Source organism: Mirounga angustirostris, unplaced genomic scaffold (assembly GCF_029215605.1).
Source record: "Mirounga angustirostris isolate CCGP_5_RB_7025 unplaced genomic scaffold, mMirAng1.0.hap1 SCAF_9, whole genome shotgun sequence".
Taxonomy (NCBI): Eukaryota; Metazoa; Chordata; class Mammalia; order Carnivora; family Phocidae; genus Mirounga; species Mirounga angustirostris.
The window spans coordinates 70,783,074-70,802,977 of record NW_026991717.1 but is presented as its reverse complement, the minus strand read 5'-3'; the positions used below and the strand labels follow the sequence as shown (position 1 = coordinate 70,802,977).

At 52.3% G+C, this 19,904-nt stretch overlaps 1 protein-coding gene across 23 annotated transcripts in view; it reads left to right on the top strand.

Annotated features, from left to right (window-relative positions):
• The window catches only part of TEP1 (telomerase associated protein 1), a 42,062-nt gene extending 22,172 nt beyond the window's left edge, over window positions 1-19,890 (top strand). For 10 of the 23 annotated variants that reach the window (XR_010405094.1, XR_010405099.1, XR_010405097.1 and 7 more), the window contains 37 exons: window positions 233-353; window positions 942-1,066; window positions 1,322-1,435; window positions 1,530-1,647; window positions 1,804-1,998; window positions 2,117-2,292; window positions 2,391-2,547; window positions 2,662-2,841; window positions 3,274-3,366; window positions 3,663-3,795; window positions 3,951-4,101; window positions 4,340-4,473; window positions 4,695-4,783; window positions 5,049-5,163; window positions 5,592-5,832; window positions 6,030-6,153; window positions 7,010-7,134; window positions 7,261-7,360; window positions 7,573-7,728; window positions 7,872-8,084; window positions 8,344-8,497; window positions 8,600-8,812; window positions 9,403-9,563; window positions 9,803-9,916; window positions 11,075-11,182; window positions 11,548-11,680; window positions 11,775-11,851; window positions 11,959-12,091; window positions 12,231-12,367; window positions 12,513-12,637; window positions 13,596-13,739; window positions 13,881-13,980; window positions 14,933-15,038; window positions 15,144-15,349; window positions 15,472-15,576; window positions 15,707-16,144; window positions 19,102-19,703. Coding sequence is in view for 5 of the 23 variants with exons in the window: in XM_064570732.1 (XP_064426802.1) it covers window positions 233-353; window positions 942-1,066; window positions 1,322-1,435; window positions 1,530-1,647; window positions 1,804-1,998; window positions 2,117-2,292; window positions 2,391-2,547; window positions 2,662-2,841; window positions 3,274-3,366; window positions 3,663-3,795; window positions 3,951-4,101; window positions 4,340-4,473; window positions 4,695-4,783; window positions 5,049-5,163; window positions 5,592-5,832; window positions 6,030-6,153; window positions 7,010-7,134; window positions 7,261-7,360; window positions 7,573-7,728; window positions 7,872-8,084; window positions 8,344-8,497; window positions 8,600-8,812; window positions 9,403-9,563; window positions 9,803-9,916; window positions 11,075-11,182; window positions 11,548-11,680; window positions 11,775-11,851; window positions 11,959-12,091; window positions 12,231-12,367; window positions 12,513-12,637; window positions 13,596-13,739; window positions 13,881-13,980; window positions 14,933-15,038; window positions 15,144-15,349; window positions 15,472-15,576; window positions 15,707-16,042 (5,212 nt within the window). In the remaining 18 variants the exon portion in view is untranslated. Of the gene's footprint in view, window positions 1-232; window positions 354-941; window positions 1,067-1,321; window positions 1,436-1,529; window positions 1,648-1,803; window positions 1,999-2,116; window positions 2,293-2,390; window positions 2,548-2,661; window positions 2,842-3,273; window positions 3,367-3,662; window positions 3,796-3,950; window positions 4,102-4,339; window positions 4,474-4,694; window positions 4,784-5,048; window positions 5,164-5,591; window positions 5,833-6,029; window positions 6,154-7,009; window positions 7,135-7,260; window positions 7,361-7,572; window positions 7,729-7,871; window positions 8,085-8,343; window positions 8,498-8,599; window positions 8,813-9,402; window positions 9,564-9,802; window positions 9,917-11,074; window positions 11,183-11,547; window positions 11,681-11,774; window positions 11,852-11,958; window positions 12,092-12,230; window positions 12,368-12,512; window positions 12,638-13,512; window positions 13,740-13,880; window positions 13,981-14,932; window positions 15,039-15,143; window positions 15,350-15,471; window positions 15,577-15,706; window positions 17,570-19,101; window positions 19,704-19,738 lie in introns of those variants that run through there. The other 13 variants (XM_064570734.1, XM_045900434.3, XR_010405091.1 and 10 more) reach the window with 12 other exon arrangements.
• Window positions 19,891-19,904: the final 14 nt, after the last annotated feature.

The following is a 19,904-nucleotide window of genomic DNA, read 5'->3' as shown; positions in this document are numbered from 1 at the left end:
GTGAGGGGGCCACAGAGAAGAGGAGCCAGGTCAGGGACGAGCGGCTTGAGTGGTAGAACTGACATGGGTAGGGTGGAGGCTGCAAGGAAGGCTGAGGGCCTAGGGCAGGGGAAGCTCTTTGGATGCTAACAAGAGCAGCCTGTCTCCGCTTTGCTCAGTTGTGAGCCATGGCCCTGTCTTCCTATTTGTACCTGTATCCCCTGATCTGATGCCTCCATAACCATGTCTGCAGACAACTGGAAGTGTGCCTGGGGGAGGTGGAGAATGCACAGCTGTTTGTGGGGATTCTGGGCTCCCGCTATGGCTACGTTCCCCCCAACTACAACCTCCCTGACCATCCTCACTTCTGCTGGGTAAGGCAGACAGCAAGGTTGGAGCAGGGTCTGGGGAGGAAACAAAGGTTGGGGCAGGGGTGGAGAGAAGCCCCAGTGTGTCAGGAACCTTGGGACTATGGACAGGCAGCTCCTTGACACTTGAAGTGAATCCCAGGCAGAAGACTGTGCAAGTGGCCAAGTCCCAGATGAGGGGATTCCTTTGAGAAGTATCTTTCAGTTGGCCAAGGGAAGCGAGAGGTAAGAGGGTAGGTCTGTTTAGGTTTTGCTATCAGACGTATCTGAGTTCTGATCTCCCTTCTGTCAGTTACAGATTGTGTGACTTTGTGGGACATGGCTTATCCTAACCCAGCCTTAACTTCCCCATGTATTAAAGCGGAATGGTGGTGTCTATACTGCAGGGTTACTGTGAGAATTGGAAACCTGTTTTTAAAAATGCTCAATGCATGACAGGCATTCAATAAATGTTAGCTCTTAGCTGGGTTTTATTGGCTTGTGTCTGGGGGGAGCATTACTGAGATGCAGGAGGCCTGGGGCCTTTGCACATCTTGAGGGAGGGGTTAGTGTGACCCGGACCGAACCTATCTGTCCTCTGCCTTCTCCCCGCAGGCCCAGCGGTACCCTCCAGGCCGCTCTGTGACGGAGATGGAGGTGATGCAGTTCCTGGACCGGGGCCTGCGCCTGCAGCCCTCTGCCCAAGCTCTCATCTACTTCCGGGATTCCAGCTTCCTCAGGTACCTGTTGTCGCCTCTGGGCCTCGCGGTGGCCATATCTTCTCTCCCCGGCATTCAGAGTGTAGGAGGGAGGAGGCTGGAAGAGAGCACGGGGCTCAGAGAGCTGCCTCGTGGCACCAAATCAGCCTTGCCACTGAAGCCAGGAGATCTCCACTGGTGGAGTTTCAGGGAACCACAGCTAGGTCTGATGGTTGGGGGTGAAGAGAGGCTGGGGTCTGAGCGTAGCTCCATTCTTGGGTTATCTTTGGGGGTCAGCTCTGTGCCGGATGCATGGAAATCTGACTTTACTTCTGAGTCTGAAGAGGCTGCACATCGGATCTCAGAACTGAAGAGCTTCCTGAGCAGACAGCAAGGGATTACCTGTCGCAGGTGAGCTGGGGGAGGTAGAGAGCCCCTACAGGGAGAGATGTGGGGAGGGGAGCCAGGCGCAGTCTGACTCTGCTTGTGCTCACTTTGCCCACAGATACCCCTGTGAGTGGGGGGGTGTGGCAGCTGGCCGGCCCTATGCTGGGGGTCTGGAGGAGTTTGGGCAGTTGGTTCTGCAGGATGTGTGGAATATGATCCAGAAGCTTTACCTACAGGTCAGCAGGAGCACCCATGGCCAGAGGAGTGGAGAGGGTATAGGGTGGTCTGGGTAGTCCTGGGTGGGAAGTAACTCAGTGGGGGCTCTGAGTTTTCAGACCTGGGGGTCCTAAGGGCATGGAAACATTGTCAGTTACTGTCCCATTTGCCCTCAGCCTGGGGCCCAGCTGGAACAGCCAGCGTCCATCCCAGATGATGACTTGGTCCAGGCCACCTTCCAGCAGCTGCAGAACCCACCGAGTCCTGCCCGACCGCACCTTCTTCGGGACATGGTGAAGCAGCTAATGCTGCACCGAGAGAGGCTGAGCCTGGTGACTGGGCAGTCAGGACAGGGCAAGACGGCCTTCCTGGTACATAGTCTCAGAGCCCTGGGCAGGAGGAAGGACACGTTGTGTGGGCGAAGGAAGTGGGCCACATGGGGTTGTGCATGGAAAATGTGACTGTGTTTTCTCTTTGCTTTCCATGCAGGCATCACTTGTGTCAGCCCTGCAGGCTCCCGATGGGGCCAAGGTGGCCCCCTTAGTCTTCTTCCACTTTTCAGGGGCCCGCCCAGACCAGGGTCTTGCCCTCACTCTGCTCAGACGCCTCTGTGCCTATCTGCATAGCCAACTGCAAAAGCCGAGCGCCCTCCCCACCACCTACCGGTGCGTATCCTCCATTAGCCCAGCCTTGTTGATGCCACGTGACACCACCCATGTGTCTCCCTCTCCTCCTGACCCCGGTCCTTACCCTGCACACACAGGGGCCTGGTATGGGAGCTCCAGCAGAGGCTGCTGCCTGAGTATGCTCAGTCCCTGAAAAGTGGCCAAACTTTGGTGCTGATCATTGATGGGGCTGACAGGTTGGTGGGTCAGCATGGGCAGCCAGTCTCAGACTGGATCCCGAAGAGCCTTCCCCCGGTGAGTTCTGAGAAGGAGGTGGGGGTGGGATGCAGTAGTGGGGAAGGGGGCGTCTCCCACATTGTCCTTCTCTTTTTCCTTCTACCTCCTTCTCCTTTTGCCCAAATATCACAGCGGGTGCATATGGTACTGAGCATGTCTACTGATGCGGGCCTGGGGGAGACCCTTGAGCAGAGCCAAGGTGCCCATGTGGTGGCCCTGGGGCCTCTGGAGCCATCTGCCCGGGCCCGGCTGGTGAGAGAAGAGCTGGCTCTGTATGGGAAGCGCCTGGAGGAGTCACCTTTTAACAACCAGGTTGGATGTAGGCCAGGGCCGGTGGGTGTGAGGACCCCGTGCAGCCCTGCTTCTTCATTTCTGAAGGAGCTCTGTGCCAGGGGGAAGCTGTTGATAAGATACCTGGGAATCCTTATAATACCAGCCAGCCTTTTCCCCCTGGCGAATGGCCTCCCAGGGCCTGTCCCCGTGAGGGGAGGCGTAAGGCTGTGGTCACTGGGTGGGGTAGGCTGAACCATGGGAGCTTTCCAGAAAGGGGGGCTGGTTGGCAGAGCAGCGGAGGGAAGGGGTGGCTGTGTTCTGTGGTGAGGCCATCAGGTGATGCCTGCTGGGGACTCTCAGAGGAGGCACTACCTTGCAGTGGGCTTGGCGCTCAGGGTGGAGCTCAGGGGGCTGAGGGCTGGCCGTGGCAGGCTCTCTGCTCCCCGCGCTGAGTCCCCTTTGTCTTGTCAGATGCGGCTGCTGCTGGTGAAGCGGGGGTCCTCCCTGCCGCTCTACCTGCGCTTGGCCACCGATCACCTGAGGCTCTTCACGCTCTATGAGCAGGTTGGCTGGGGACGTAAACCCTCACCCCTCATTTTCTCAGTCCTAATCCACTTCCCATTCTTCATTCAGCTTCTTTCACCCCCATCCCTCTACTTTTCCTACCCTCATCCTGTGCCACCTTGTGATCACCATTCCCCATGCTCAGCTCGCCCCTACCCCCTCCTCCCCGACCCTTTCTCTTCTTTTTTTCATCCTTTCCCATGGTTCCTCCTGTTTCCCACTCCCCTCCCCACAATGAAAGCCACCTCTTCTCCCCCCCGCCCACTGACTGAAGCCCAGTCTCCCTCCTCTCCCAGGTGTCTGAGACACTCCGGACCCTGCCTGCCACTGTCCCCCGGCTGCTGCAGCACATCCTGGGCACCCTGGAGCAAGAGCATGGCCCCGATGTCCTTCCCCAAGCCTTGGCCACCCTCGAAGCCACACGTAGTGGTCAGTGGTTGGGGTGGGATGGGAGACTGAGAGCGCAGGGGTTCGATGACATTGGCTCATTTGGGGTCTCAGTGAGTGGCGTGAGGAGGACCAGGTGTCATGGGAGGGGTATGCTGCGTGGTTTGGTGAGAGCCTCAGAGAGCTGGGGTTTTCAGGTCTGACTGTGGACCAGCTGCATGGTGTGCTGAGTGCATGGCGGATACTTCCCAGGGGGTCCAAGAGCTGGGAAGAAGCAGTGGCAGCTGGTAACAGTGGGGACCCCTACCCCATGGGCCCATTTGCCTACCTCGTCCAGAGTCTGCGCAGGTACAGGTGTCCCCAGTTGAGCTCCCACCGACCTCCTGTGCCTTCCCATCTTTGAGCCAGGGCCCCATGTGATCCTTTCTTCATCCCATCCTTCCCTGGGTGTAGCCCCCGGGACCCAAACGGGCTGCCACTCAGTTTACCACTCTGTGGGTGGGCGTGGGAGCCCACAGCTAGGCCCGGTGCTCACTGACAGGCCTCCTGCCCTCCTGCCTGCCCTCTCTCCCTCACATGAGGACAGTCTGCTAGGGGAGGGCCCCGTGGAGCGTGCTGGTGCCCGGCTCTGCCTCCCTGCCGGGCCCCTGAGGACAGCAGCTAAATGCCGATATGGGAAGAGGCCGGGGCTGGAGAAGACAGCACACATCCTTGTTGCAGGTGACTGTAGCCCGAACTGGCCTGAACCGGCCCCCGGGGCACTGAGAGTGGGGCCTACACCTGGAGGCCAGGGCCACCCACTGGTGCTCCCATTTGGCTGGCCCTCTTACCTGCCACCCCAGTGTGTGGATGGCTTTTGCTGTGACCTGTGGCATGCGATCTTTGGAGATGCTTTAGGGCTGAGCCCATCTCAATGTCTGTTCTGTGACCCACACCTGCAGCTCAACTCTGGAAGACTTGTGACCCTGATGCCTCAGGCACCTTCCGAAGTTGCCTACCTGAGGCTCTGGGAGATCTGCCTTACCACCTGGTTAGTCTCAAGATCCCATAGGCACCTTCTCCCAAGCAACTGCGTTGACTATTCTGAGACCCCAATCCCCCTTGACCACCACCACCGTCACCACTGCCATGACCCCTCTCTACTTTTCTCCGTCCAGTTTTCCTGCCCTCTTCTTCCAGGTCCTTTGTCCCAGCTCCTAGGTCGAGGTCCTGGCTGCACAGGCAGGGCCTAGAACTAGACTCTTCCTTCTCACCTGCCTCTTCACATCCTAATGAGTCCAATCTGACCTTCCCAGCTCCAGAGCGGGAACTATGGCCTTCTTGCAAAATTCCTTACCAATCTCCATGTGGTGGCCGCACACCTGGAACTGGGTCTGCTCTCTCGGCTCCTGGAGGCCCATGCCCTCTATGGTGAGATAAGTCAGTGGCTTCTCTGAGATATTGGCCTCCTGGGTGTGTTCACGGGGGGTGTGCTGGGGGTGGGGCAGGAGGTATAACGCAAAGAACAGTTAAATTTCTGTTCCAGGCTGAAAATGCCAAGAGGGTAAGCAGGTGATTTTCAGGGGGACCTTCTGCCCAGATCTCTTAGACCAAAGGCTCTCACAGGCATAAAATTACCTGGAAACGTTGTTCAAATTGCAGATCTCTGGGTCCCCAGATTCTGGTTCCCTAGGTCCAGAGTGGGGCCTAAAGCTTTGTACTTTTAACAGGTGTTTCTGAAGTAGGGCCAGAAGGCCTCAAGACTTAACATTTTAGACACATCATATGACTGTATTTGGTCCTGGGGTTAATGGGGGTCCAGGCTGGCTCCCCAGTGATGCTCTGCATCTTTTCCACAGCTTCCTCAGTCCCTGCAGACAAACAAAGTCTTCCTGAGGCTGACACTGCTGTGTTTCACGTGTTCCTGAGGCAGCAGGCTCCAGTCCTCAGCCAGTACCCCCTGCTCCTGCCCCAGCAGGCAGCCAACCAGCCCCTGGACTCGCCTGTTTGCCTCCAGGCCCCACAGCTTTCCCGGCGATGGCGCCTCCAGCTCACGCTACGATGGCTGAATAAACCCCACACCGTGGAGGGCCAGCAGAGGTAAGGCCCATGGCCCCGGATGCTGGTAAGCCCGCCAGAGAGCAAGCTACAGCCCTTTCTGAAACTGGAGAAGAAAAGACAGACCAGAGTCCGCATCAAGAGAGGGGGACTCAGGCACAGGAATGCAAATGTGAATTTCCGTTCCCTTCCTTCCCTTCCTTCCTCATTTCCTTCCTTTCTTCCTACTCTTTCTCTAGCTCCAGCCTGTCTCTGGCAGTTTCCTCATCCCCCACAGCGGTGGCCCTCTCCCCCAGTGGGCAAAGAGCTGCTGTGGGCACTGCCAATGGGATGGTTTACCTGTTGGACCTGAGAACCTGGCAGGTAGGACACTCGAGGTGGGCAGAGTTTGCCTCCAGAAAAAGCCTCACAGACTGCCCTGAAGACCTTAGCAAGCCAGCCCCACCTGTTATCACCCTGTTTGATTCAGCAACTTGTATTTCCCTCACATCAGATCAAAGGCTTGGTATTAAGTCAGTCACACCTTCCACATTATTTGCTGCACACCTTCCATTCAAGGCTGTACTAAGGCTGTATTGTATTCAGCGTTGCAAGGAACACAGGGCTAGGACTTCGTCTTTGCCCACCAAGTGGTCAGCTTTGTTGAAAGATATGACATGCAAGGTGAAAAGGAACCGAAACACAGCCATGTGACGGAGACAAGAGCTGAGTGCACTGGGTACTTCCAGGAGAACATGGGATAGGCAGGGGCACGCATTCCAGTTGAGTGAACGGCAGAGGGGAGAATGTGTCCAGGAAATTGCTGGGAATGATTGCAGCAGAGGGTGCTTCAGGGAAGGTAACAGCAGATTAGGCTGGAGAGGTGGGTCCCACAGCCACAGCCACTCCCTCTCTCTGCCTCCCACCCATATCACCCCCTACCGCCATGTATATATGCATGCATACATACAGCCCCATCAGAATCTTCTGTGACTTGACGATGCATATGGGGTTGGGCGTAGGGGAGAAGATGTGGCCCCACTTGAACCAAGGCTTGGTCTACATCTGGAGTGGGGTGCAAAGCTTTTCACTTTTAATAAGTGCTCCTGATGTGGGACCAGAGGGCCACCCTTTCTCCAGCCCGTCTTGCCTTGGCCTCCTTTTTGGTTGGAGCTTGAAGTAGCTGGACACTGGGGGTCAGGGGAATGTCCTGAGCATGCTTCCCTGCTCGTTCTCATAGGAGGAGAAGTCTTTGGTGAGCGGCTGCGATGGGGTCTCCTCTTGCTCATTCCTCTCGGACAGGGCCCTCTTTCTTACTGCCTTTGACGGGCTTCTGGAGCTCTGGGACCTGCAGCAAGGTTGTCGGTAAGGGGCCCCTCCCCCATGTCTTGGAGTGAGGGCCTTCCCTGCTTGTCGGGAGTCCCCCGGGGCAGGGGAAAGAGGTGGGAGGTCAGGGGGTCCCAGAAGCCTAACTTTGTCTCCCTGGGATAGGGTGCTCCAGACCAGTGCTCACCAGTACCAAATCACTGGCTGCTGCCTAAGCCCAGATGGTCGGCTGCTGGCCACCGTGTGCCTAGGGGGATGCCTAAAGGTAATGACCAAGGGGCAGTGGTAGTCAAAGTGGCCCTAAATGCCAAGTCAGCCCCGTGAAGTTGTTCTCTTCGTGTGGCAGAGCTGCTGACTGCTTGGCCTGGGGAAGGTCTTTCCTGCTGAAGGCAGGGAACTGGACAAGGTGGCCTCCGGGACTGAGAAGTCAGGCATCTGTCCTGGGCACCTAGCTTTCTCTCCTTCTCTCTCCTGCAGCTATGGGACACAGTCCGTGGGCAGCTGGCCTTCCAGCACACGTGTCCCCGGCCCCTGAACTGCGTTGCTTTCCACCCAGAGGGGCAGGTCATAGCTGTAGGCAGCTGGGCTGGCAGCTTCAGCTTCTTCCATGTGGATGGGCTTAAAGCTACCAAGGTGAGAAGGTCCTGTGTCGCCCTGGGGGAGGAAGCCCAAGAGGGTGGGAGTGGAAGATATGGGATGACGGACGTCCACGTTGTTTCACTTTGGGTTTGTGTTGAGAGTAGGTCCTCACGCTCCATTTCTACTTCCTCGTGTAGGAACTGGGAGCCCCAGGGGCCTCTGTCCGTACCTTGGCGTTCAGTGTGCCTGGGCGGGTTGTGGCTGTGGGTCGGCTGGACAGCATGGTGGAGCTGTGGTCCTGGCTTGAGGGGGCACGGCTAGCTGCCTTCCCTGCCCACCATGGCAGTGTGGCTGCTGCCGGGTTCCTGCGCGCTGGGCGCCAGTTCCTGACGGCCGGACAGGATGGCAAGGTCCGGTGGCAGAGTGCTGGTGGTGGGTTAGGAGGAGGGGGGAGGAAAGGCCTATTTGGGTGAGGGTGGAGCCTTTGTGGGGGAGACTGTGGAGGAGCTTCGCTGGTGCAAGCTGCAGGGAGAGGGGTGCAGTGTATGCATGGGCCGCCCTCAGGAGAGGAGGGGCGAGGACTTTAGGGGGGAGGAGGACTTTAATGGGGGTGGCTATCACTCTGGGGGTGGAAGTGGTATGTCTTTAAGTCCTGTTCTTGGCCCTCAGGTTCAGGTGTGGTCTGGATCTCTAGGTCGGCCCCGGGGGTGCCTAGGTTCCTTTTCTCTCTCTCCTGCCCTCTCTGTGGCTCTCAGCCCAGATGGTGATCGGGTGGCCATTGGGTACCGAGCAGATGGCATCAGGATCTACAAAATCACTTCAGGTACTGGAGAGGGGTTGGGGTGTTCAAGCCTTTGGAAAGAGCCTCCCCACCCTGAACTCCCTTTCCACGTGTCTCACTCTTTGGTTTTTCCACATGCTCTAGGTCCCCAGGGGGCTCAGCGTCAAGCACTAGATGTAGCAGTGTCTGCACTGGTCTGGCTAAGCCCTAAGGTGTTGGTGAGCGGTGCAGAAGACGGGTCCCTGCGAGGCTGGGCTCTCCAGGAAAGTTCCCTTCAGTCCCTCTGGCTCTTGTCCAGATACCAGAAGCCCGTGTTGGGACTGGCCACCTCCAAAGAACTCTTGGCTTCTGCCTCAGGTACTGCTGGGCAGTGGGCAGCTTCCTTTTAAATATGCTCATACCTTTCCTCCATTTATATGTGTATGTGTACAGGAAACACACGTAATTATTTTTACAACTTTCAAAGTGCTTTTAAATGCATTTCTCTTGCATCATCAGTCTGGACTGTTTCTTCTTGTTTCCAAACCCTGATTCGGGGACCTCTTTGTAATCCTTGTAATCCTCTGAGTTTCTGCCTAGGGGGGAGACTTTGCTGTGTATAGGGCTGGGTTTCCCTTACGAGGAGGAGAGAGATGTTGAGGTGAAAATGCAGAGTGGTCTTAGTCCTCTCTAGGTAGGAGACTTGGTCCAAGTGATAGTGGTCACTTGAGAAGAGGAGGGTCTGGAGGTGAAACAGGGAGTTAGACAGCTGAAGAGCCAGAGCTGGGAGTGCCTGGTGTCCCTGTCCTGTGATCTCATATGATGACTGACCCTTGTCACTCAGACTGTCCACAGCCTGTGGCTCACTGTCGTCGAATATCATGCTCACCCGTGATTGCCTTTGTCCTTGGGGTCCCGTCTCACTTCCTCTTTCGGGGGCTCTTCCTTTCTCCCTCTTTCCAATGCAGAAGATTTCACAGTGCGCCTCTGGCCAAGGCAGTTGCTGACACTGGCGCAGACAGCAGGAGACTTTCCCTGTGGCACTGAGCTCCGGGAACATGAGGCTCCCGTAAGCTGCTGTAGCTTCAGCACCGATGGACGCAGGCTGGCCACTGGGGGCAGGGACCGGGTGAGCCACGGGGGTCCTCCCACCTTGAGCCCACAGCCCCTCTGGGTCCTGGATTCCTCAACAGTCCATTTCCCATGGCTCCTGAGGCATGTTGCTTTGCCACACCTCCTAAGCTGCTTCCGTCCACCATCCCTTCCTTGATACTCCCTTTTCCCTTAAAATGTCTTGCCGGAAATGGCCCTGATGTTCCTACCTCCCTCCTGTGGTCCTGATTGCTCCGTCCCTTGGGACCTATCCAGAATCTCTTCTGCTGGGATGTGTGGATGCCCAAAGCCCCTGTTCTGATTTGCTCCTTCTCTGCCTGTCACCGTGACTGGGTCACTGGCTGTGCCTGGACCAAAGACAACCTACTGGTAAGGGAAGGGGTGGGGGTGGGCAGAGCTCAGCAGGGTTCCTGGGGGAGGACCACGCTGCCCATGTCATCCTGTTTCTGACAGCCATTTATAATAATAGTAATAGCTAACATATATTGAGCACTTAGTACATGCCAGGCATTGAAGTGAGCTCGTCATATGTCTTGCCTCATTTAGTCTTTACAACTCCCTGTAAGGCAGACGCTACTACTATCTCTATTTCACAGACAAGGATCTTGAGCCCAGATAGATTAAAGAACATTTCCAAGGTCATGTAAGTGATGAGGCTGAAGCACTAAACATAAGAAAGCCCACACTCTTAACAAGAATACAGAAGTGTCTCCCCAGTGGTTTAGGGCGCCCTCTGCAGTTAGAGGCTACTGCTGTGATTTCTTTGGTCCTAAGGCAAAAAAAAACCAAACCCCCAAATTATGCACTCAAGGTTGGTGAAGCCTAGTTTTCCAGTGCAGAGTCCCCACACTTCTTTTTTTAAAGATTTTATTTATTTATTTAACAGAGAGAGACACAGCGAGAGAGGGAACACAAGCAGGGGGAGTGGGAGAGGGAGAAGCAGGCTTCCCACTGAGCAGGGAGCCCGATGTGGGGCTCGATCCCAGGACCTTGGGATCATGACCTGAGCCGAAGGCAGATGCTTAACCATCTGAGCCACCCAGGCACCCAGTCCCCACATTCTTAAGAAGAGATGAGAAAGGAGTGAGAATCAGTTGACTAGAGTTGTCATAGTCTGCTCTCTACCCCTGCCTTCTCGGCAGCCGGATCTTTCCTTGGCATTGCAGACTGTTCACCTTTGTCTGGGTTTGTTGACTGACAGTATGTTAGTAACAAGGACAATAACCACTCTTTATGCAGTGCTCATATGTACCAGGCAGTCCTTTCTGTAGGTGCGCCAGCCCCACATCAAATAGCTACAGTTATTATCCTCATTGACTGGATGAGAATCCTTATAAGGCGCAGAGAGATGAACTTGCCGCAGGTCATAAAGTAAAGAATGGTGGAGCTAGGATTTGAACCTAGGACAGCCTATGTTCTTAATCACAAGCCTTAATGCGCCCCCCCACCCCCCCGCCCACATTATAAACCTACAGAAATGCTGGAGGCCTGCTGATAATCCCACTCCTATAACCTCTGACTGTGCAGGTCTCCTGTTCCAGTGATGGCTCTGTGGGGCTGTGGGACCCAGAACGGCAACAGCAGCTTGGCCAGTTTCTAGGTCATCAGAGTGCCGTGAGCGCCGTGGTGGCCGTGGTGAGGAGGCGGTGCAGAGCTCACTGGGGGCCCTCGAGGGCTGAGGAGGCTTTGGGACCCTGGGTGCATTGGGTATCTAATCTCAAAGGCAAAAGAAGTATAAAGAATGAGATGCCCGGGCCTGCATTAGAGCAGGATGAGGGTATTGAGACGGAGGGTTGGAGTGAGGGGAGGGAGAGGGCAGCTCGGTATCTGGACCTCATGCAGGATTGCAGTCCTGAGCCACCCAGCCTGTGTCCCCGGGTTCTCCGCACTCTTGGACATCTCCTAAGCCTTTAGTGCTCAGCCCTCACCTCAGTGGTAGGAGTCATACTCCCCACGTCTTGCTCAGTGTGACTTTGCTCTGATCCTGTGCTCTGGGGCAGGAAGAACACGTGGTGTCTGTGGGCCGAGATGGGACCTTGAAAGTGTGGGACCATCAGGGCGTGGAGCTGACGAGCATCCCTGCTCACTCGGGACCTATCAGCCACTGTGCAGCTGCCCTGGAGCCCCGGGCAGGTAGGGAAACGTCAGCTCCCTTTTCTTCCCTTCTCCCCCACCCCCCACCCCCCACTTCTCCCCTTCTTCTGACTTCGTCTCTGTGCCTTATCAGCTGGGCAGCCTGGGTCAGAGCTTCTGGTGGTGACTGTTGGACTGGATGGGGCCGCACGGTTGTGGCATCCACTCTTGGTGAGTTCCCTGAAAGGACTGGGGTGGACGGAGTGGAGAGGGCAGAGCGGGACAGCCTCCTGTGGCGTTGACCCCCCTGCTGTCCCACCTCCATCCTCTCCTCCTAGGTGTTTCAAACACACACCCTCCTGGGACACAGTGGCCCAATCAGTGCAGCTGCAGTTTCAGAGACCTCAGGCGTCCTGTTGACCGCCTCAGAGGATGGTTCCGTACGGCTCTGGCAGGTCCCTGGGGAAGCAGGTGAGTGAGGCATGGAGAGAGGCAGCGTATGAAAGAGGGCTGTGTTAGTGGGGCCATGAAGGTCAAGGGTGGCCTGGTATCTCCTCTCATGTCCCAGCGGTGGTCCGGCTTCTAATGCATCACTTCCTTCCTTCTCCAGATGACACATACACTCCCAGGAGTCCTGCAGCCATCACTGCTGTGGCGTGGGCCCCAGATGGTTCCATGGCAGCGTCTGGGAATCGAACTGGGGAACTAACCCTGTGGCACAAAGCTAAGGCTGTGGCCACAGCACAGGTGAGTTGGGGCAACCTCGGTGCTTGTCTGTGTGACTTCTGCCCCAGCTGTGCATGGACTGGTATGTGCATAGATGGCTGGGAGGGGAAAGAGGGTTAAGCCTGGCTCCTCAGGAGGACTGAGACGGACTTGTTATGCTCACAAGGCTCCGGGCCACATCAGTGCTCTGGTGTGGTACTCGGCACACACCTTGATTGTTCTCAGCGCTGATGAAAAGGTCAGCGAGTGGCAAGTGGAACTGCAGGAGGGTTCGACACCCGGAAATTTCAGGTGAGATGGGGCAGCTGGGTTAATGTGATACGTCGATGGTCTCCTTATACCCGGGATTTTGTGCAAATCACCCCACTTCTACTTCTGAACTAGGTCAATAGGATGTTAGTTAAGTGGGAAAAAGTCCTTGGGAAATTGTTTTTGGCTCCCCATCATGTCAATTTAAATAACCACCAGCAATCAGCAGAGTGGTTAGTGCTGTAATGAAGAGAGGGGTCTATATAACTCTCAGAATTTGAGAAATTTATAAAAAGAGTTGCTATTTGAGGTTGGGCTTTAAGGATGAGTAGGACTTTTCTGGACCCACAAGGGAAGGGAATGGTGTTTCAGGAAGAGGAGGTGGTATTAACCAAAGGCAAGGAGGCATGAGAATGCATGGTATATTCTGGGCACAGCTGAGTAGTTGGGTTCTTGGTGAGAGTGGGGGCAGGGGGGTGGGGGAATTGGATTGAAAAGATAAACTGGGGGTAGGCTGCAGAGGGCATAGTGTTAAGGATTTTGAGAATAATTATCTGCAGTTTAGGAAGAGGACTCCAGTGGCAGTATGGAAAATGGACAGTAGTAGAGAGATTTTAGAGGCAGGGAGACCACCTTCATAGCGTTGCTCTAGTCCAGGGAAGACATAGTGTGGGCCCCGAGCCAGGTAGGGAGATGAGAAGGAGGGATAGAGATTTAGGCATGTGTTGGCAAGTAGAATCCACAGTGCTTATTGATCAGTTGGAGGTCAGGAGGGAAGGAAAAGACAAGAAGGTTAGAGATTCCTCTTTTGAGCAGGTAAGGGGATGGTGATAATGAATACTGATACAAGAAAAACAGAAAGAGGAAGGGAATTTGTAGGGAAGGTCATTGATTGTGTTCTGTACTTCGCTCCTGAGGAATTCATGCGGAGCCGAGGAGCCTGAGAGAGGCGGACTAAAATAGGATCTTTCTTTGTCCCTGTACCTTTTGTGAGTTGCAGTCTTCACCTGAACCGAGTTCTGCAGGAGGACTTAGGCTTCCTGACAGGAGTGGCCCTGGCTCCAGACGGTCACTCCCTCCTCTTGGCCGATGCGGGTTTGCAGTTACAGTGCATGAAGCCAGGGGATGCTCCTTCTGTAATCTGGTAGGATTCAAAAAGCTGTTTCCTCTCAGGCTACAGAAAAAGGCAAAGTGGGTTATGAACTTGGGTCTAACTTAGAACAAAACACTGGGGTCTTACAGAGAGATGTTCATACGTTCAGCCTCTTTCTTTCTTGTAAACCAGGAGCAGCCACTATTCAGAATGTGCTATGTTATTGTCCACCCATCAAGACTATGGTGTGTTTGTCCTGCAGCCAGCGGAACCTGGAGGCCTTTTTTTCTTAGTAAGTCCTATGTGAGTGTGTGTTAAAACATTTGTCCAGGGCCAATACTTTTAAAACCCTGGGGCCGTGATTGAGGATAAGAGGAAGGGAAGGGCACTGGTTCCAAATTCCTTTCTGTTCCGTCAACTGGAGCAGCTCTACTTAAGAGCATTCTATAGCGGGTTTCAGCTTCCCTATAAGATTTTATTGATACAAAAAAGGATTCCAGTGTTTAAAAAAAATCATGGGAAACCATCAACATAGGAGTTTTCTTAATTGCATTTTTTCTCATGTCTCTCTTGTCTTGCCACTGCGAGTACCAGTGTCTGGAACAATACAGACACATCTCGTAGGTGTTACGTTGGGTGAAAGAAGCCAGACACAAAAGAGTACATACTACATGATTTCATTCAACTAAAGTTAAAGAACAAGCAGTTAAACCAGGCTTTAGAAATCATTTATGGTGACAGAACTCAGAGTATTGTTAGCCCTGGGGGTGGGGGTGCTCTGGTATTGACCGGGAAGGGTCATGAAGGCACGTTTCTAGGGTGATGGAAATGTTCTACATGTTGACCTGGGCAGTGATTGCATGGATGTATACATATGGAAAAGTTCCTTGAGATGTACATTTAAGATGCGTGCACTTAGGGACGCCTGGCTGGCTCAGTGGGTTAAGCGTCTGCCTTTGGCTCTGGTCATGATCCCAGGGTCCCAGGATCGAGTCCTGGGCTCCTTGCTCGGCAGGGAGCCTGTTTCTCCCTCTGCCTGCCACTCCCCCCTCTTGTGTGCTTTCTCAATCTCTCTCTCTCTGACAATAAATAAATAAAATCTTAAAAAAAAAAAGATTCATACTCTTTACTGTGTCTAAATTACAGTTAAGAAATTGAGCAGCTGAGAGCCAAAAGCTGTTGCTTTGGCTGGGTAGGGTCAGGTGCTATGAGGAGGCTAAACAGAATGGGCCACTCTTTCGTAGAGGCAGAAGGAGTCAGGGGACTTTGAAGAGAACCTTGAGTTTCAGCTGGACTTGGAGAATCCTACTGGGACCTTCGTGTTGGTAACCCAGGCCAAACCGGAATCTGGTGAGTGGGATAGGAGGACCCACAGAGTCTGGAGATGCCTTGTAGGGAATGGTGGGTCCTTTGAAGCCGGAAACCCAGCTCTGAGCTCTGTGCTTGAAATGGCAGAGTCCTCGTTTTTGTGTGCCAGCTCTGATGGGATGCTATGGAAACTCGCCAAGTGTACCCCTGAAGGAGAATGGGAGACAGGCAACCTCTGGCAGAAAACAGAAATGCCTGAAACCCCAACTCCAGAGACAGCCTCATCTGTGAATGACGGAAGCACAGGTAGCTGGTCCCCACCCCCACGGCTGGCGACTCAGCAGCGCAGAAAGGTGAGTTGGAGGGATGGGTCACAAGCAGAGGGGAGGAGGCTCTCAGTCTGACAGGTGGATGCTTCCTTGACCGAGGAGGGCCCGCTGAAAGCTCACCGCATCCCTTCTCCTTCCCCTCCAAGATTCACTCGGGCTCTGTCACAGCCCTCCATGTGCTGCCTGGGTTGCTGGTGACAGCTTCACAGGACAGAGATGTTAAGCTGTGGGAGAGACCCAGTATGCAGCTGGTAAGTGTGTACGTGTGTAAGGAGGGCTAAAGGGATGCCACAGAGAGCAACCTTGGGCAAAGAATGTACAAAAGAGCAAAACTCTGTTTTCTCCTGTCCTTGCTGTCATGCGCAACTAAACTGTTTCTAGATAAAAGGCATCGCTGCGAGAGAAAAACAAGTTCGTAAGGACGCCCTAGGCTTAGAGCCCTCATCTCGCTGTCTCTCGTTCCCCATTGTAGCTGGGTCTGTTCCAATGCGAGGCAGCTGTCAGCTGCCTGGAACCTTGGCTGGGCCCCGACTCTGCGCTGCAGCTTGCAGTGGGAGACACACTGGGCAACGTGTACTTTCTGTCCTGGGAGTGAAGATGCACCACCCACTTGTGCTAGAGATGCAAAGCCAGAAGATACCAGTGGCTACTTTCTTGATTAAAATTTTTAAAATAAAGTGTCAGAAAATCTCCAGTGCAGTCCTGCCTGTGTTCTGACGTGGATGTGGATCAAGAAGAATACGACGTTCTCATGTTTCTTTTCTGATTTAACATCAGTCCTTACTGGAACCGCAAGAAGGAGAACCAGCTCTTTAATAGGTATTCTTTGAAACCAGGCTTTAGAAATCTTGTGTCATTTGCTGGCCCGAGGGTCCTGAGACGCCATTCCTGACAGGGGGAGGAATGAGTGATGCTGGCCAGCGCTTAGTTGGAACAGAGCGCTGAAGAAATCTCACTTGGTCAAGAAATAATAAAAGAAGGAAGCGTGAGTTGACAGTGCCCCCCAGGCAGGGCATTTAGAGAGAACATTAGGTTCCTCCCATAGAAACAGCCTCTTCTGTGCGGAACTGCCCAGATGAGCGGTGAGAAGCCCGGGCGCTGAGTAGAACCAGACTCCTGGCTTTCACAGCCTCTGACCGAACAGCACCAGCCACTCGACTTGCACACGTTTGTCAATATAGTAATTTGCACTCTTGGAAGAAACCACAAAGGTGTAGCTCTCAAATTGAAGTTCACAAAGATTAAAACGAATGGAGAGATGGAACAGTCCTACCCATGGACTCACCATGGACTGTGATCCTTTTAAGTTCTAGAACCTTATTTTCCTGTAATTCTATCTTATGGGAGAGGAAGTTGCCTGAGGCTCTTTCTAAGGGTTAGGGAAAGGTTAAAGGTCTTCTATGTCCAAGAATTTAAGGACTTGTGTATGATAAGCCAGGTTTACAAGATTTTGTCCCAGGACGGTAGGGTTCTCTCAGAGAAATATCACTGCACTCTGATCTAGAAATGAGTTTTGAGGAATTGGGGAGTTGAGGGGTACTGAGTTTTGTTCTCACTTTGCCCTGATTCCAGGTTTTCATGGACAAATCACCTGAGGGACTTTTTCCTTATTTCTATCAGTGCCCCACGGTCTCCCTCAGCCAGAGAATAAATATATAAGAAATGCCATCAGCTGATGTCTTAATCATAGGTCATGCTTCTATATTTTCTCATGTGTCTCATGCAAGGGCTCTAAAAATACCTTCTAGACCACTTCCTCCACATACCTTGTGACCAGAATCCAAATTAAGGTTATTTGAAATTTATGATTTATAATACTACCCAGAAATGCTACAGAGAACCATGGCATGGCATCATCCTAAAAGTTGCTGCTTTCAATCTTTTTGCCTTTTGCTTCCCTGAGAGCATGGGCCAAGGACAGGAGGAAGCCCTAGATGTCTGTCTTCTATGCTCTAAAAATTCTACAAAAGCACCCCATCTAAGGCTGGAGGAATGGGGATGGAGAACGTTAAGAAAAGGCTAACTTGACCTTTGCTCAATAGACTCAGCCTTGTTGGCCAGGCCCTCTTGAAGGTTTTTTTCTGTCTTTCTTATCTTGTAGGTGTACAGCAAGGTCATAGTATAATTGCTGTGAGTGACAGTAAGAAGAGACTCTAGGTAAAAGTAAATATGTGTCCAAGGGAGTTGAAGGGAAAATTAATTTAGGTTGTAGTTTAAACATCTTCTGAGATCATTGTTTTTGTTTTTTTAAGATTTTATTTATTTGACAGAGAGAGCCAGAGAGCACAAGCAGGGGGGTGGGGGGGGGAAGAGGGGGATGGCAGAGGGAGAGGGAGAAGCATGCTCCCCGCTGAGCAGGGAGCCCCATGTGGGGCTCCATCCAGGACCCTGGGATCATGACCTGAGCCGAAGGCAGACGCTCAACCAACTGAGCCACCCAGGCGCCCCAATTTTGATCACTTTTAAGGGCAAGGTGGTTTTGCTTTGTTTTTTTTTTTAAAGATTTTATTTATTTATTTGAGAGAGAGAATGAGAAAGAGAGCACATGAGAGGGGGGAGGGTCTGAGGGAGAAGCAGACTCCCTGCCGAGCAGGGAGCCCGATGCGGGACTCGATCCTGGGACTCCAGGATCATGACCTGAGCTGAAGGCAGTCGCTTAACCAACTGAGCCACCCAGGCGCCCTTTTGTTTTTGTTTTTTACTGTTATTTTTCCATAATCTGTTAGAAACAAGTCACTAAGCCCAGCCCCCACTGAAGAGGAGGGAGACTAAACCTCGTAGAGGGAGAGTTAGCAAAGAACTTATGCTCCTGTGTTAAAATTACCACAGTAATCAGTAAATCTTGAGGTAGGTTTTTTGAGACTATGAAAGTTATCCTGTTCCACTAATTTCAGCATTCATCCATTGATCTTGACTATAGCAGTTATTCCCGAGCAGGCTCCATGCTCTGTGCAGAGTTGGATGCCGGGCTCAATGTCACAACCCTGAGATCATGACCTGAGCCGAAATTCAAGTCAGATGCTCAAATGACTGAGCCACCCAGGCGCCCCATTACTGTGGTTTTCTAAAGATTTTCTATTTCCCTCAAGCCTTCTACATTAATTGAAATCCTTCTGAAAGGATTATTTATCCCTTCTTCCCCAATTTCAAAGGAGTCATTCATCCATTTCAGTCTTTCTGTGGGTTTTGCATAGATGTCGTTTATCAGGTTGAAGAAGTTCCCTTCCATTCTTTGCTGAATGTTTATCATGAAAGGGTGCTGGATTTTGCCAAATGCCTTTTCTGCATCTAATAAGATAGTCACGTGACTTTTGTCCTACACTGATGGATTTTCATATGTTGAACCAACCTCACGTTCCTTTGCTAAATCTCACTTTGTCATGGTGTATAATTCTTTTTACGTTACTGGTTTAGGCTTGGTAGCATTTTATTGCACATATGTATTCTTAAGGGACATTGGTCTATAGTTTTCTTTCCTGGTGGTATCTTTATCTGGTTTTGGTTTCCTATTGCCTGATAGAATGATTTGGGAAGTATTCTCTTCTACTTTTTGGAGAAGTGTGTAGTCTAGTTTTAACAGCAGTACAGTAGCTCAGTGAGTGGGTATATTTAACTAGTTCCTTATCTAGGGATCTTTGCATATAACGATGCTGCACTGACATCATCTATACAGACAAGTACATCTGTAGTTTTCAGGTCAAAGGGTATGTATATTTTATTTTATTTTATTTTTTTTAAAGAAAAAAAATTTTTTTTTTTGTTTATTTATTTGACAGAGACAGAGATAGCGAGAGCAGGAACACAAGCAGGGGGAGTGGGAGAGGAAGAAGCAGGCTTCCCCGCTGAGCAGGGAGCCCGATGTGGGACTCGATCCCAGGACCCTGGGATCATGACCTGAGCCAAAGGCAGACGCCTAACGACTGAGCCACCCAGGTGCCCCAGGGTATCTATATTTTAAATTTTGATAGATATTGGTAATCTGGTCTCTAAAAAGTTACAGCCTACTGTTTTCATTTAAATAACCTTTACTTTTATCTAAGGAAGTATGGTGTACATGTGTGTGTGTATGTGTGTATGTATGTACGTGTATTTGTGTTGCATGTGTTTACAAATAATCAGGAAGTCTTTGGATCTGACCTGGACTTTGGTACTTCTTAGGTGGAGCAGGGCATGTCAAAACTCATTCTGTTTCTCTCCTTTCCTCCCTGAGATATATTTAGGGTTAGTGACAAGTCCTCTAAGTGCTTCCAGATTTTTGGACATCTGCTGAACCCTAGGATAAGTGGTGGGAGACCTGGTCTACAGTTGGTAAACAGGGGAAAAAGGCAAGTTAGAAGATTTGGATGGGAGAAAGGGAACAATGCAGCCTCTGTTGTCTCTACCCTTCTTGTAATAATACCCAACAAACTCCAGGTTGCAGAAAAACTGACTTAAATGGGGAAAAGCATCCGTCTCCATTAACATCCTTCAATGCACAGAGGCTAGTCTGCTGTGAAGAACAGGATCCTGAGTAACTTGCAGCTAGCTGTGGGATACATGGAGCAATGTGTACTTTCTGCCCTGAAAATGAAGTACAAAC